We start from the raw sequence: 18,385 nt of genomic DNA on the forward strand, positions 1-18,385 counted from the left end.
ACGGTTATGATATTTGCAGCGCTATTTACCGCTATTTCGCCGATATTTGGCCACCGATATATCGGACTTAGCGGTGAGATTATCAGTTTAATATTTTTTACCCAATTGTTACTTTTTTTGGCCCAAACTGTAAGTCTATAGCCCAATTTCATTATGATTATTATTGAACTATCAGCTTATTGCCCTAAATATTTTTTCTCATCGCTGCTGATGCTCATCTCCGATACCTGTTTCTTCAGCCGCTGTTGATGCTTATATATTTATGGCTTTCGATTAAGTGATTAAATCATGTCTTAAATTAAAAATATTGTTACTTTGTGTTTTGAACTATTGACTTTTATGATTTTGGTATCAAGACTTAAGTATTATTATTAGATAACTTTTGGTGTTATATATATATACACACACACAGCTATCCCACCGCAATAACCGATATCTTAGATATCGGTCATTGACCGATATCCGCTATTTTTTGGCATTAACTGCATGGGTAGGAACTGGTTACGGGTTTGGTCAACAAAAGTCAAGAATCGGGCTGCGTATAAACTTCTTTCAGGTATGTTGGGTCTTCACTGGTGCCAACAAGTTTTCTGTTAGGTTTTGGCTGGGTAGCGTCCGGGTTTTGATCGAGTAGAGGGGAAACGGTTCCACGTCCGGGTGTAGCTCCTCAGAAAAACCAAAACCCAAATTATACACCCGAGTCGGGTAGGACCGGGTCCAGTTCTGACTCAGGTACACCGAGTCGGGTCCATAACTGTTATTTTATCACCTATATTCATGAATTTATACAGATAAACTTACAAATTCGATCAACTACTATTTATTTCATATTTTAAAAAAAACATGATTTTATATAATAGATTTAAACATGTGATAAGTGTCGTTTGCGTAAAGAAACGAGATCCGGTGCAAATAGAACTTTACGATAGAAATACAAATAAATAGTGTAATTATTATCACAACAAAAGAATTAAGTAGCGCAATATTAAAACCCTGATTTAAAATTACAGCCTAATAATAACTAGTCTATACATACAACTACTCATTACTATTTTTGCCATTCGTATTTTTCTCACTATTAAGAGTGGTGTGAACCTTACAAAGACTTATAAATAGTAAAATACTATGAGGATAAAAAGTTGTATAAATTAAACTTAACTTTCACAATCAAATGTGCTACCAAAAATAATAAACCGTACCAAGTGCAAGACAGCTGGTGCATGCATATTAACTTAAATAATAATAAAAGCATGGGACAACATGTTCAATACCAAAAGCCACTTACTGGCCCCTATGCATTGTCACATACACCTCATGCATTAAAACTTGTACATATCCAAAAATCTCCCTTTTGTCCCTAAGAAACAAAAATCTAGTACAGACACAATTTTCTTAAAATCACCACTAAAACATATCAAAATTACATAAACTTATAAAAGATATTGTCATTAAACATCTTGCAAAACCTTAATACAACTCAAGAACAACCCTTTGGACGGCTCTAATAGCACAATAAAACCCAAAGGACTCTTTAATTTAAAACATATAAACTTATACTTATAATAATAAAACTTATAGAACCTTACAAAACTAGTAAAACACTCATCACTCTAGTTGCTACAAAACTTATAAGCACGCGATATTAATCGGTTGATCGCTCATCCAAGCGAGTTCCTCGTGGTTTAGTTCGTCGAAATCCCAATCAGGCAACTCACACGCTTCATTATCTTCGAACCCCCCTAGCTGAAAATCGTCAAGATCACCAAACCCGTCAAGCGGTGAAGCAAGCCCATCGAATATCGAATCAAGCTCGAATTTCATTTCCAACCCTTGACCTATTTCCGCCAATGTCAATGTCTCCTCAACCGTGTCCCGAGCCCGATCAGACTCGTCGGTTTGCGACATTTCGGGCTCGGGCTCAGGATCAAGGACGGTCGGTGTGATTTTCGATATTTTCGAAATCACACCGACCGACTCTTCGGACGCAGCCGGTTTTGGCGACCGAGAAACCGCGCCACTCGCGGTTTTAATATTATTAATAATATTATTATTAATATTATTCGAGCCCGCTTTTGAAGCCTCGGCCATGGCTTCGAATTCGGACTTTTTCTCCTCGTACGCTCTCGATGCCTCTTCGGCCGTATTATACGTGCCGAGCCAGACCCGTTTTTGCATAAACGGGTCACGGATCTCGGCAGCCCATTTCCCCCATTTCCGTTGCCGGACGCCTCTCAATTTCAAACCGGACGCCGGCGAACGTTGACCGGTTTGTTTGGTCAAAACCCTCTTTCTTTTTAATAAACCTTTTTCACTATTACTACTATCCTGACATGAACTCTCAGACTCCAACTCCTTTACCGGAAAACTCGCCGGAAAACACTCCGCCGTTGCCGGAATCTTGATTTCTCGCACAATCCGTTTACACCCATATGGTTTCTCATCAGTTTCATCGTCTGATGAGTCTGTCAGATCCGGGTCGTGGCAGATGACACGGATTTTTCTCATGGGTCGTACCAGATAACCCGGATCCGTTGACTTTGCTCTCATCGTTTCAAAACTTTTAACTCCGGCGACTAATAATAATCAAAACCCTCAAAAACCCAGAAATAATATAACTCAAAACACCCAAAAAACAAAAAATTGTAACTAAATTGAACGATATGATTAGGGTTTAAGTCAACGGCCCTCTGAAGAACAAGAACAGCTCAAACAACGTGTTTATATGAAACCGCCTGCAAATCAAAAATTGAAAACGACCCATTAAAATTAAACGTATACTGAACAAAACCCATGAACAAAACATCTAATTATTGAGTATTTTGATTATTATGTTAATTACTCACCGTTTGGGCCTCAAACGCATCGAAACGGTGGGAAAACAGAGGGTGAAGCAGCAGAAACTGAGAGCAGATAATATGAATAAAGTGAAGGATGAAGATAAACAGAGCTTCAATTGAGCTCCAGTAACAGCCAGTGAACTTGCCGACATAAAATCAGGTTAATAAACGCCGTTAATTGGAGGGTTTTGCAGGGTTGAGAGCAAAAAGAGTGATGGGTAGATGAGACAGTGGATACATATAGGCCATAAGGGATTAGGAATCAATGGTCAGGATTTGTTGTGGTGAAATGAAACCCTAGTTAGTGTGCTTTCTTTTTTTCTTTTTTAAATGATATCAAATCACCTAAATGAGTTACTGGCTTGGAATGCACTCGTCTTTTGGTTCGGGGAAAATTTATTACTAAGGACAACATCAATGAACGCTCTCTCGAAAACATAACCGTGCAGTTAGATAAAATTTGTTCAGTTCAAGAATCTAACTAATGAACGTTACCCACTCACGTAGTTTCTCATCATCACTAGGGTCAGCCCTAAGTAGGGATGACAATGGGTCGGGTTTAGGTATTCCCAAACCCATACCCGGTTATGAAAGTTCGTCTCAAACCCATCGGGTTTTAATCAGGTAATTATCCGTTGGGTTTCGGGTTTTCCCATCGGGTTTCGGGTTTCTTATCGGGTTTTAATAAAATCCCGTCGGGTATACCCAGCTCGAAACCTGCTAGGTTTCTACCGGATTTTGACATAATATAACTAATCGATTACATATATGGTCACTATAAAGATAAAATGTTTCAAATAATTGACATAAACAAGTTTCGACAAATAATATATTTGGAATATAGTATATATATAATATAATAAGCTATATCGGATACATCGGGTATATAATCGGGTAAGTGGGTTTATGTTTCGGGTAATCGGATCGGGTAATCGGGTAAATAAGAAATCCAAAACCCGTCCCAAACCCGCGAAAAATTTCAAAACTAATCCCAAAACCGTCCCAAACCCTAATGGGTCGGGTATTACCCGTCCCATTTATGTCGGGTTTCGGGTTTTCCCATCGGGTTCGGGTTTCATTGTCATCCCTAGCCCTAAGGAGAGGTTAGGTAGTCGACGGCTCCATGTCCGACACCTCGCTAGGGCTGAAACTTTTTTTTAAAAAGTTATGCATATTATTTATGAAAAACAATATTTATATTTAATGTTTAAACTCAATTACATAACAACTAGCTTGGTCTAGTGGCAACATGTATGATTTTCAACCAAAAGGTTGTGGTTTCTAATCTCATTTGTGAAATGTTAAAGTTTATTTTTACACAAAAAATTTTTACACAACCCAAATTATAACAAAGTAATCTCATTTAAAAATTAAATTGTTTTAACTCAAAAAATATTTTTTTTTTACTTAAAGCCCAATATATTTTTAGTCTTCGTCACAAAATATTTTAACAATTCTTGGAAACGGCCATGTTCATCACCCGGTGTCAGCGAAAATAAATGTTGGGCTGAAATCAAACCTGGATAAAATGAAACGCCAAGTCTCTTCTTACCGGCTTATTGGCAAAATGTTGGTTTCGAAAGCTTTTCTCAAACTGTTTGTTAAAGTGGTCAAAGTTTTTATTAAAGAGGGTAGGTATTTGTATTCGGCTTTTTATTTCACTTTTACTACAAAGAGTGAAAGAGATGGTATGCTACTATATGTTATGTGACGAGGGAGCGTACATGTGAACGGTATGTATACAATTTATATTATGTTGAAAAAAATGTGTTGAGTTGCTAACCGCCAACACCTGGTCGTGTATCACCTCACATTTTCATACTATAAACATCACTAAAATAAGATAATAATGTATACCACCTATAAGCTGACCACTTTCTCTTTTATATATATATATTTCTTTTCATATTTTAGTTATCTAGAAAGAGAAAATAAAATTTCTTTCTCTGTCTTTTAAAAAATGAATATTTATATTAAAACGAAGCTGTAACACGTTCATCAAAAACAATTATTTTGTAACGAATAATTTACTAAAAATATAAATAAGCTTAATTTTATTGTATATACAAAGTCAAATAAAAAAAAATATTTGTGATAGCTCATAAGGTTGTGTGTATTGGGCGGTAACATGGGGCGAGAATGGGAGAAGCGGAAGGAACACCGCCCCCAGACGATAAAAGGGGCGACAGGGTGGGGGGGGGGGGGGGGGCCAGGCGGATCAAACAATTATATCAAACAAACGAACAGATATATTGGGGTAACGACCCTCGACTCTTTTCATATAATCAAACGAACATAACAAACAAACTTCACGAATTTATCAAGCGTACATGGAGATGAGACTCTTTGACTCTCTCTTGAATCTCTTTCAACTCTCTATAATAAAACTAATAATCTAGATCCTATTTATAGACCTATTAAACTTGCTCTACAAGACATACATTTCACAAACCTACTGCAATTCAATTAAGTAAATTATAACTTAATAAAACAAATTCTCAACTTTATTAATAATTCAAGATTAATCTTTCAGGGGGTGTTTTTTTCGTCGGTTCTTGTTTAATGACCTATTCAATACTATTCATTAAAAATGGTGGCCTTGATTACATAATTTTCTTGATCCAAGATCAAATTTAAGTGAACGGAATTAGTACATATTTTGTTAGTTTATACAAAGTTTGTCTTAAAAGACTAATAGTCCCCTTGCGTACACTTATGCTTTAGCCTCCCAATAACTAAAAATGTATGTTGTATCCACTAAACTAATTTCATATCGTGAGTCAAGTCTAATAGCTACTTCACTTATACATACGGCATCAGTGAAAAAATCAGCTTGGTAAATGAGAGTGTGTTGTTTTCGGGGCTAGATGGCTTCAAAGTATAACGATTTATGAACAAAATGAGTTTTGTGTAAAACAGATCGTATTAACAAGTATAAAGGTATCATATCATATCCAACCATATTCTGATCAATATTAAAAATGGGTCACTTTAGAAAGAAATACCAAGTTTCAAAAGAAATTCACCCTCATTTAAATTTTTTTGAAGTGTTTAGTGGCGACAACTAAAGGTGGTAGCGTAACGACGGTCAGGGGCGGCTGTGGGCTAATGAAACCAAACAAGTGCTTTATGCCCACACTTAATTAAGGTTCCTAAATAAAAAAAATCCCATTAAATATAGAATTTGTTTCCAAAGTCTCATATCAATTTAAGCCTCCAAAATCGTTGGGTCGGCCGCGGTGCTTGTGTCAGCAGCGACGAGTTGGAACAACTATGGCAGCATGCCGCGGTGTCTATGTCGACGATGACCAGTAGGTGGTGACAACAAATAAATATTACGTGTTATAGCTAATTAATACAAGCTATAACACGGACTCGTCTTAGTTAACAAATTTCATAAGGATGTTATTATCTAATTTTGGCGCGTATAGTTCCATAACATTATACACAAATAGGGGGTTTTTAGATTGATCGAGCTAGAGGTTTTCTCGCGTATGACAGATTTTCTTCAAAATGTGTAACGAGACCAGTGATCCGTAGGTGGTCTAAATGGTCGTTAAAAAAATATATGGAAAACACATAATAAATTTGTTGCATATAGTTTGGTACATGGTAGACGTGTTAAATTGTAAGCTAATGATTTGAACATACTCTTTGGACGAATTAGTGGCACTGTTTTCCTATCGATGGTTATAGTTACGTGTTTGACATTAATGTTTATTAAATACCCATGTAAATATGACATAAATGATGTCAAGATATATAAAGCGGTCCTTTCTCTATCAAGATATTATAGTTGCAGGCTTCATAGCCACCTTTACCTTCACGTCATTTTTCAAATTAAAGGAAACCAAGCCATAAGAATTATATTACGAGAAAATTATTAAAATAGACATGTTTAACCGATAAAATATACATCTTTTTACGCATGCAAACCCTGTAATTGTTTCTGAATCCAGTTACCGATGAGAGGACATTAATTCATTTTATTGGCTAAAATCTTAACGAACGTGTTCAGCACTGAAAAATATGCTACATGCCACGTGGTTCCTTTTAGCGATGAGATATCTGTCATCTTGCATGCTAAATTAGCCTACGAGTCCAAGTCACCTACCCATGGCGTCATGTCACATTAAAGGCCTTTCATCCCTCGTCCTAAGACAAGATTCACATATTTTCACGAGGATGATCTGCTTATGTTTTATCCATATGTGGTGGTTTTTAACGAATATTAAACCATTAGGTCCCTCCCATTCTAATTTATGCAAAAGTGGCAATCTCCTTCATAAGTTGTTTGTAAAATAATAACATTTGGTGGCTTCTATATCGTACTTTAAAAGACACAGTTATCCTCACATGAATGATACTATACATCATATTTCGTTAAAAAACTAACTGAGATTAATGACGAGAACTAAAAATGCACCTATCTCACAAATGCTCTACTATTTTTAAATTATTACAAATATAAAACCGAACTTGCAATATGATCAGCCAAACAATAAGAACACCAATGGTATAACTTTTTTTAAATCAACACATTAATCACCTATTTTTTACTTTTGTATAATCTATTGTTACTACAAATTTTACAGGTTTACGCATGTTAAACAAGTTTAGGTTTTAGTATTTTTATTAAACGACTAAAGTTACTCCTCTATAGAGATTAAACTCTTTGAACTTTTATTCTACACATTTATCATCTTACCACCCTATTAACAGCATAAGAATGTAAATTAGATCTAAGAACTTTTATGTCAAATTTTAAAAATATTTTGGTATAAAATATGAATATTAACATTTTCTCATCGTTGTATAAAATTAACATTCATTTTTTAGTATTTAATATTAATATTAACATAAGTAACTATGTGTCTATGTGTTACATGTATGTGATGCATAGGATGATAGACTATAAAATATAGAGTGGGGGATGTACCCAATAAAAAACCATTGCTTCTGTTTCCCGCCAAAGTTGCCTTACGTGTCACCTTCCACCTATCTCTTCCCGCCATTAAGGTGCCTGTGGGCCGTAGGTCCTGACACGTGTCAGCTCTTTTCTTGCAAAGCTGTTTGTTTCTCCAATTCTCCAAAGGTGAGTTTGTTGAGGCCTATTTACTTCTTTTTTTTTCTTTTCTTTTTTAAATAAGAATTTGTTAATGTTGTCTTTTGTGAGAGTCCTCCACGAAACCAAAAAACCGAACCAAAAAATCAAACTGTATTGGAAACATGCGTTTTGGTTTTGAACTTTATTAAAAACCGAAATATTAGTTTTGATTCGGTTTTGTATTTTTTTAAAAAGCGAAAAAACCGAACCGAAATAACAACAAACTAAAATAACCATAATATCTTAACCGTAAGTCCATAACCATTAAAACAAAATTTACTGATAACTATTTGTTTAGTTTTAACATATGGTCAATAACAAATATATTTGGTTTATAGATATGGTTAATAACTAATAGTACTAGGTTTGGATTTTGATTTTTGATTTTATTTGCATCTTTTATTAGCTTTTAATAATCATTAGTTTTTAGAATAAACTTATGCCCAATTTCAATATCTTGGGTTTTTTGCCCAAAAAGATTTGGCTCGATTAGCAAAACCGAAAAAAACCGCATCTAAAGCCGAACTAAACAAAAAAATTGAAAATCAAAAAAACCAAGACCGAATGATTTTAAAAAATCATAAAATCAATAGTTTGTTTTTTTATAAGGATTTAGTCAAAACCGCATCACGCACACCCTTAGTTTGTGAGACTTGATATTTTTGTTTCTCTCAAACTCAAAACACAAATGTTTAAAAACTCTACTTTTGTCTATCAATCACCATCCTGACTTTTCTTAATATTTTCTACTAATATATTATAGTTTTTCTTTTTTTATGTTTCTCCAAGTTATAACGAAAATATTTTTTAAAACCGGATTCGACATTTTGTGTAGAATGGAACATGAAAACCGACTGATTTGCTTCAACTTTTTCAAGCCACCGACCTCTTTCGGTGACCGTTCATCATCACCAACAGTCACGATAGGCTCAATTCAATCCTTGTTCTAAAACGAATCCCAAAAATGGGTATATAATTTAATCCACTTAACGTAATTACTGAATTCAACCCTAATCTCTAAACCTCTTTTTTTAGACCCAAACTTTGAGAACCTAAACTGTAGTTTATTCTAATTCTTACATTTGTCCTAACATCATCATATCGCCTTTGTCCGTCTATACGGCCTACTACCACCACCAACTCAATCAGTGACATCGATTTCTAATAAATTCATCTAAGCATCCGTTTACTCCACGTCGTCCGTTGAATGCCCGTGACAAATATACACGGTTGACATCACGTATCATTTTAGCAAAAATGTTATAGGAAGCAAAAGCCCATCTAGTAAATGTTTAAAACTTGATATTAATTTTTAAGGTTTCATATAAAAAATGTGAATATATAACTTTGTCTTGACATCTTCAAGCAACATGTAGTTGGGTTGATGAAGACAAAAAGTTATGGCTACAAGTAATATGCAGATTTGGAATTTTCGATCATAAAACGGTCCCTGCTTTATCTTATTATCTATATATGCAAAACCGTGTTATTGGGCCAAAACTTGTATTTCAACTTTTGGGCCTATCCAGCCCCCATAACTTTCTGCAACTAAGCCCACGTGAATTTTGTCACTATTCTTTTCAAATTTTGTTGTCATGATTTCTTGACTATTTATCATGTTATTGTCTTTTCTTACTTTGAATATTTTGATGTGTCGAGTTATTATTGTTAGTCAACCTCAAAAATATTTTAACATCGGAGGAATCGTTGATACAGACAAACACGAGGATTTAATGAAGTTCGGTCTAGATTGATTTATATCTACGGGTGGTAACTAGGTATCTTTATTAAGCAGTAACGATTACACGTACATGGCATCGTGTATTAAGACCAGTGTTGCAAAAATCCCGACTAGGCGCCGATTAATCGCTAGTCTCTCATTCACTGATTAATTTTGGGCTAGTCGGCCAATTAATCGGTCAACGGTCAAATCCGGCCAAAATCGACGGTTTTCGTCGATATTCCAACCAAAATAAGTGGTTTCCTCCGATATTTCGAATCACATCAGCTATTTTTGATGAGATTGTAGCAAAAACTAACGGTTTTCAGCGAAATTCCAACCAATTTCCGGTTAAAATATGTTTATGTATGTATAAAACTGAAAATTACAGATAAAAATGTGTGTGTGTGTATAAAATTGAAAATATACATTAAAGTCTGATTCGATTAATCCCGATTAATCTCGACTAATCCCGATTAATCGTTAGTCCCCACACCACATCCCGACTACCTACTAGCGATTTTTGAAACACTGATTAAGACTAAACTATGGTTTCTAACTTAGTAAAACAAGAAACCCAAATGAACCAAACAACAAACATACTTCTCGCTAAGTTTATTTTCATGCATCAAAGTAGTCCCTAAACATTACAAAATATGTAATAATAAGCTCTTCTAGTAAACGAAGCAATAACTTTGGTCAAAATAATTGACATGTTAACTAGAGGCTTAAGTGAAATAGAAAAATTCGTCTATATTATAGTAAATAATAGAATTCATGAATTCATGCATTTTAAATATAAATAATAGAATTTCACTAAACTAAAAAAGTTATATATTTCAATACCGGACTATAAGGCTATGTGTAATAGGCAAAGTTTCTGGGCGAATTTGGGCGAAAATGGGCGCCAACACCGCCCCATGGGCGAATTGTGGGGGGGCGCAGGGTATGGCTTTGGTTTGTATATATATTAATATTATATATGTTTGTGAGTGTGATATATATACATATATATATATAGGGGCTACAACACCATTACACTCTAAAAACAAAAATCTACTTTTTGCCGACTGAGCGCCACATAGCGTAAAACGTTCATTTTGTAGCCCCTCCACTACGCATAGCATAAACACCCATAAAGAGACATTTTAAGAGACCCTTTTTTCAGAGTAAATTTTGGTTTTCTTTTCTATAAGTCAATATCACTATTAAATCCAAAGAAATTGTGCTTTTGAATAGAACTTATATCGCAATTATCGGCAATTCTAGATATCTCTAAGTGAAAGTGATGTTTTCTTCCATTTATAATAGTGGTCCTTGAATTTATGGGTGCATTTTGGAACACGTTGTGTTGACCGTTGATCATAATGGCCCATGCATTTTATTTTCGTATTTTTCTATTTAATCAAACTTAAAACTTATTTTACAAATACAAATATAGTTGATGAAAACTATAATTTTTTTATAAAAATTGTAACTAAATATTGATAATAACAGGTAACTCTATGAACACCATCACCACTTTTTTCATGGGTGGTCAAGACTCAAGAGTTAACTTGGGTTCACTTAAAAGTTTTTTCTGGTTGACATAAAAAATTTGAATCCTGCTCGTGTGTCATATTCTCGGGTTTAAGCCTTACGATATTAAACCTCACTAAAACCTTTCTAGGGGTTTAGTCAGTTCATTGTTAAAAAAAGTAACTCTAGAACAATGATTATCAAATTGTTTGAACTAATTTTGAAACAATTAGCGTCGAGTAAATTTTGACCCATGACCAAAGAAACAAGTAAATTTAATATTCTATGTTTCAGTTCAATCCGGACAATCCGGACAAACTACCATTCAAGAAAGAAAAACTCATCAAAAACAAAAACTAGTTTCTTAATACTTCTTTTACCTTAATCTAAACATAACATTTTGATATATGGAATCCAATTATATTTTATGAGTAATTCAAATACAGCTTTGTTGCTTAATTTTACATAACAATAATAATGTCGTTTGATTATATCTACTACTATGATAACAATTATTAATTATTACAAACAAAAAAAAACAAGTTTGATTTTTTTAAAAAACATAATAAGAAGATTAAATTGTTTTAATCCTTTGAAGCTAAATAAGGAGGCAGCACTTGATTTAGGCCCCTATGTTCTCTCATCAAACATTAAAACACCCTACCAAAGTACACAACATTCTAAACCAAACAAAAGAACATGCAATTTGCAAACAAGTACCTTAACAACTTATAACTAACTAATTCCCATTTTCCATGACATTGTAAACTTTTTACCAATTGGTATATTCAGCCCTCCAACTTCCACCATCACACTCTTCACTTCATTAACTCCATCCAAAAACTTGTGATCGGTTTCGACCAACTCGACTTTCGACGCGTCCAAAGTTTCCAAACTACCCTCGACATCGACACTAAACGCATCCCCCACACCACTTAATCCCAACACGGTAATTTTCTCAATAACCCAACCATTGTCAAGAGCAAACTTACTCTCTTGCACGTCTGACCACACTTTCACCATTTGTTTAGAAGCACTCGCGCAAAACTCAACATAAGTTGACTCACCGTTCCCGAGTTGCATCTCGGGAAGCTCGTCATTGTCTAGGAAAAGCTTTCCATTCGCTTTGGCATCGGTGGCCCCCGCAGGGAAGGTAACTAAAAGGGTAAAAGGTGTCATTCTTGCATCTTTGGATATCATTCCACCCCTTTGCATTGGGAGAATGGTGTTTTGATATAAATGAACATTGATTACATGCAAAGGAGCATCCAAAGTGAAAGTTCGTGTTCCTTTTGAAATGATTGCTTGACTAGGGTCGAACAGACTGTACCATGTTCCAGGAGGGAACACGGCTGACACATTGGTTCGACCCTGGTCAAGAACTGGTGAGACCATCAGACTCTCACCAAGTAAGAACTGTGTGCTTAGTCCATACAGTTCTTGGTTGTCTGGGAACGAGAAAAAGAGAGGGCGAGCGATCGGTGCGCCAGTGGTATGCGCCTCGTATGTCAGCGTGTACAAGTAAGGAAGCAACCTGTACCGCATACCTAAAGCATTACGAGCCGAAGTTGCAACTGTTTCCCATTGGTAAAGCTCTTGTCTCGGTGAATAATAATTAGCATGATCTCTTGAAAACGGGTAAAACGCGCCCAACTCGATCCAACGGTTGCATAGTTCTTCAGTTGGTTGCGGGTAAAACCCACAAATATCCGACCCGACCATCGGAACACCAAAAATTCCAAAATTCAACATGGTGTATATCGAGTACTTAATATCATTCCAAGTACCTTGGTTGTCACCCGTCCAATGAGCGGTGTAATGACCCGATCCAACAAACGTGGATCGAGACAAAATAAACGGACGCTTCCCTTGAAGCGCCTGTAGCGCCTTGTGAGTCGCAATCGCGTGTGAAAACCCGTAAATACTATGAGCATCATACTCCCTAACACCGTTATAATGAACCGCACTCGTCGCTATAGTCTTGTACCCAATCGGAACTTGCGTACCCGACGCATTAATCTTATAAGGAGGATCATCCCATTTTGTATTTGTTATATTCTTGCAATCCAAACAACAAATCCACCCAGGCCCTGTCCCATTCGGACAAATCCTCCCTTCGGGAATCGTGCACAAGCCGGAACAAAAGTTAGACGCCTCGTTCATATCAATCCAGAGCCCGTCCACAGGGACGAGCTCATGAAACCTCCGGACTTCATCTCCCCACCACGAAACAGTGGCAGGGTTGAGAAAGTCCGGAAAGTTAACCGCCCCAGGCCACACTTGGGCCAAATATGGTTTCCCCTCATATTTAATAAACACGTCTTTTGCTAGACCTCGTTGGTAGGTCCCATAAGACGTGTTGACACCAATCCCGGGGTCAATAATGACAATGTACTTCATGCCTCGAGCATGTATTCTATTAAGGAAATCGAGGAGTTTAGGACGAGGGTATGCGTTGGGGTTAAGAGTGAAATCTTTGTGACCGTCCATGTGATCGTCGTCGTTCCAAATAACGTCGAGTGGGATCTTGGCTTTTTGGTAATTTTCGACGACGTCTTCGACCACCGAAAGGTTGTGGTAACCCCATCTACATTGGTGAAATCCTGTAAAACATAAACATTAAACATTAAAACATGTTACATTCGAAAATAAAAATAGTATTTTGGAGATTCCAATATAAGATTCCGACATGCTAGAGTACATGATGTTGCCTGTTGGACCAAAAGATATGTTAAAAGATTTTCTTTTTTCTTTTTTTATGTAGTGGGTGGGAACCAACAAAAACTTTACACAGAAGAGATAATATTTTTAAAATAAGATTTCTTGTGACTGTAACGTTTATTTGGGTTTAAAAATAAATGGTTCAGTCATTTTCAGATCGAAAACACAAATAAACGGATTGTGTTAGTATCAACCAGGGGTGTGCATGGTTCAGTTTATATCGGTTTTGGGCAGAAACATATGCTTCGGTATTTAAAATTTTGAAAACCATTTGGTTTCCCTTTTTCAATTTGGGTTTAGTTCGGTTTTTGATTTTTTTTTTTTAGTTTTGCTATTTGAGCTTGAAAACTTTGGGCCGAAATAAATTTAGCTCAAGAGATATGGTCCTAAATCATATGTAATTAATAAATAATTAAATAAAAAATGAAAAATCAATAAATTCAATTCAGTTCTAGGCTTTTATTACATATAACTAAACCGGTTTTTATATTTGATTTTTTCAGTTTCAGTTCAGTTTTATCGGTTTCATACACATTTGGTTTCCCTTTTTCAATTTGGGTTTAGTTCGGTTTTTGATTTTTTTTTTTTAGTTTGGCTATTTGAGCTTGAAAACTTTGGGCCGAAATAAATTTAGCTCAAGAGATATGGTCCTAAATCATATGTAATTAATAAATAATTAAATAAAAAATGAAAAATCAATAAATTCAATTCAGTTCTAGGCTTTTATTAAATATAACTAAACCGGTTTTTATATTTGAGTTTTTCAGTTTCAGTTCAGTTTTATCGGTTTCATACACATACCTAGTATCAACTCTGAGGGTTTAAAGATTAACATGTTTAACCCGTTTATATTTAAAACATAATAATGGGGTTATTTCTAGAACCTAATGCCAAAATTTAAAGTTAAAACATTAATCCAAATAGAATTCTATAATAAAAAATATATTTACTTTTTATTATTTGCATTCTTGATTTAAAACTTGTAACATTAAATATTAAATTATTATGTTAGTGTAAACCCGTGAATATTCTCTAGTGTTAAGATTTGTAACACGTTTTGAGGTTTGTGCATCCCTAAAATAATATTATTATTAAAACCAAGACATATGCATTGTTAAGTTATATGGTACAGTACTTCACAATGCATACAGCTTGCAACATGGGATACCTGAACCTAACTGAGCCAAAGGTAAAACAGTAATAAAAACTTGTACTAACCAAGGGACCAGTATGGCATTGCCGCCGGCCTGCCGATAAGCTGAGTGTATTGATCCACCACCGCTAGCGGCGACGGGCCGGAAAAGAAGTAAAAGTCCAAAACACCCCCAATCACTTTATATGTCAAAGAGGTGCCTCTATAAAACACATCCATCCCATTACTATTTAATAATAATACTCCATGAGCATATGCCTTCCCTTTAATATTCCTTAAATCCATATAAACCGGGTGGGACCCGTATAGGTCCATATTTAAATTAATAGCCGACTGATCCGTGGTCCACAATGTGTACGGATCATTCGGGTATAATTTAATTCCATGTGGTTGGGAATTTTCCCCCAGTCCGTACAACGAGGCATCATTGGGTAATGATGTGGAGATCTCGAGGTACTGGTCTTTGAAGACCAATGAGTTGTACGGACTGGATGAGGAATCGTCAGCTGAGGAGTTGAATAATGTTTGGCCGTTGGATTTTCTTCTGACGGCGAATGAGAATGGTTTGGTGATGCAGGAGAATATTAGCTCGCCTCCCGAGAATTCAGAGACGGTTATGGGGTTGGTTAGTTTTCGGGTGGAGATTTGTTGGGTCGGTGACGGTGGTTGATCCCTTGGTAGAAGGTTGTACGGTACTTCCCATCGCGGCTTTTGTGCGTCGCTGATGTGCACCCTTAACCGGTCGTCGGTTTCGTGTCTGAAATTAAAAATAAAATAACTTTTAGCAACTAATGTAATTTTTAAAAAAATTAGTTATGTCATTAAAAAAACGGTGTAACTTATTGCTCGTTTGTCTTTTATCTATTTTAATGTATATAATAAAAATATTAGCCGAAAGAAGTAATCATTTTATTGACCCCTTTTAATTTGGAACTGTTGCATATCAGACCCCTTCAAAATAATCAGCTTTTTTTACAAAGTGAATACTAATTATTGTTCGAAATATTTGATGGCTGTAAACAAGTCCAAATTAGTAAGTTAAAGTTTGCAATGAGAAGAATATAGGTTATCTATTTATTTTATTAAGTTTGATTTAATAGAAAAAAATAAAAAGATTCTAAAGAGATAATTTTGAGAGAGAAACAACAAAAACTAAAAGTTCCAAACAAAAATGCTTGTCATTTTAACTTATGATTAGCTCTAGTTCAGCTTGAGGTTTTTTAAACTCGAGTTTGATTTGTTTATTATTTATTATTATTTTATTAGTAGTTTATATACATTAATATGCATATACATAAATTTATAATTATATATTTTATACAACATAATATGTTTATCTAGATATTTTTGTCACAAATTTCTACCTAATATTAGTTATTGTTATGTACTTAATGTGACATATATAATAAATGCATTTTGGTAAGAGCTACATAAATAAACAGTGGTACTTTTTACATCACTCAATATACTGCAATAATAATTTTATTATAGGTCACATTTTATTGGGTATGTTTGGTTTTTATATTAATGCATTCCAAAAATTAAAAATCATACAAATAATAGGGCTACTCGTGAGTCTACTCAAGCTTGATTAGTGAAACTCGGTCGCGTTTTATCAAGCTGATCTCAAGTAACTCACAAGCGACTCGACTCGTCTACACCCATACAACATATAAGTGGACCACAGTTAGAACTCTTAATCAAAGTTTAAAAGTTTCCATAAATAGTAAATTATTTAGTAACTAAGGGGGGCAAAAGGTATATTAAAAAAATAAAAAAAAAAAGTAGCTTTGAGTGATTTGAAGCTTACTTGATATACAATTGCAAATGAGGTATATCAGGACCATAAATGTTGTTCTTCTTGTTAACTTGAAGTTGACCAATGAGTCCACCATCTGATGACTCTTGAAGTGAGACAAGCCTATAGCCATTGCCAATCTTGGTGGCTATGGGTGGTGAGGTACTAGACTTAGAACATACACATGAACATATAGCAAATAATAATGTAAGGTGTAAAATGGGTGTCACATAAGAAGACAACACCATGGTGTTTATTGGTAGTGGTGGTGGTGGTGGTGGTGGTGGTGGTGGTGGTGCACTTGGTAGCTACAGGGTGGTGTAAATATATAGGCAAAATGGAGGGAAGTGATAAGATTAAGGTAGTGAGTGGTGTGTTAAAGTTCATGTGACCATTAGGTCCCACCATTTGAGCCACATAGCACATGGGGACAAGCACAAGCTTTGATTGTGGTGAGATTGGGTTGATGAAATTAGGGTTTGTATTTACTTCAAAGGTTCTAATTTGGAACCACCTCATTTTATTGAATTTTGATTTCTTGAAAATTGCACTTATAGATAAAGATTTTTAACATTACAACTAGAGAGGTGGGCATATAAACCAGTTAAACGAATCGATCCGAAAATCGAATCAAAACTGAACCGTTTTGAAGACGGTTATGTAGAAACTGGTTTGGAACCGATTGAAACTGTAAATTTGGAACCGGTTTGTAATTTTCTACACCAAAACCGGTTAACTGAACTGAAACCGGGCAAAAACCGGTCAAAACTGAAACCGATCGTAAAATGGTAAGAAACTGGTTTCAACCTAAACCGAAACCGATTATAAACCGGTTTTGACTTTTATTGACCAAACCGAACCGATTTCAATCCAAACCGGTTTTGAGTTTTAAACCGGTTTTTGTACCTCTATTTACAAACCATGTTTGTTGGGCATGAATGAAAGTTGTTCAAGTCATGCGATTTTTATGAACTCTAGCAATTAAATGAATATGATCATATCAAATTTATGTGATAACATATATATAAAATGTTTCAAACATGTGTATTGATTGATCTTTTGACCCAAAAGTGTGAATATTGGAACACTATCTGAGTGAATTGGGTTTGTTTGTTTAGTATAGTGACTATATAGATTTTAATCTTATTTAATCCCAACACTCATGATTATTTTCATATGTATTTAGTTAATGATTTGAGTTAGTTAACAACTAATCGTTTTGCTACTCATATTATCTTAGTAATGGACATGAACATATGATAAAACCATAACTTTTCAATTGAAGATATTTTTTATAGTTGATCACCATATAGAATAATATCAAAGTGTAAGAAAATGAAATCATTTAATAGATTATTTTCTCATTCCATGGCTCTACAAATTCCCTTACGAGTGCCGATAGTTGTGGATATAAATTGTTGAGAGAAAATGACCATGTTGTAAATTGATGAAGATTTTTGTTCATAATATGTATTTTGTTTATTGATTCGTGCATTATAATTTGACTATGCTAAAACGATAGTTCTAGATC

General features: G+C 34.9%; 2 protein-coding genes across 2 annotated transcripts; both read right to left on the reverse strand.

Moving 5' to 3' along the window:
- Positions 1-1,430: 1,430 nt before the first annotated feature.
- Positions 1,431-3,060, reverse strand: LOC143600095 (ethylene-responsive transcription factor ERF118-like). Its single transcript, XM_077077877.1, has 2 exons — positions 2,844-3,060; positions 1,431-2,732 (listed from the first exon to the last, which is right to left on the reverse strand). Exon 2 carries the CDS (start codon positions 2,545-2,547, stop codon positions 1,627-1,629), a length of 921 nt encoding a protein of 306 aa, XP_076933992.1. The 5' UTR covers positions 2,548-2,732; positions 2,844-3,060; the 3' UTR covers positions 1,431-1,626.
- Positions 3,061-11,745: 8,685 nt separating this feature from the next.
- LOC143600096 (alpha-xylosidase 1-like) lies at positions 11,746-17,277 on the reverse strand. Its single transcript, XM_077077878.1, is given in 4 exon segments — positions 11,746-13,785; positions 15,122-15,813; positions 16,867-17,151; positions 17,153-17,277. Coding segments are annotated over 4 exon segments (2,955 nt in total). The 5' UTR covers positions 17,263-17,277; the 3' UTR covers positions 11,746-11,917.
- Between the last annotated feature and the right edge of the window lie 1,108 nt (positions 17,278-18,385).

Source organism: Bidens hawaiensis, unplaced genomic scaffold, assembly GCF_021521415.1.
Source record: "Bidens hawaiensis isolate Kalapana, Puna unplaced genomic scaffold, B.hawaiensis_p1.1 tig00053345_1, whole genome shotgun sequence".
Classification (NCBI taxonomy): domain Eukaryota; kingdom Viridiplantae; phylum Streptophyta; class Magnoliopsida; order Asterales; family Asteraceae; genus Bidens; species Bidens hawaiensis.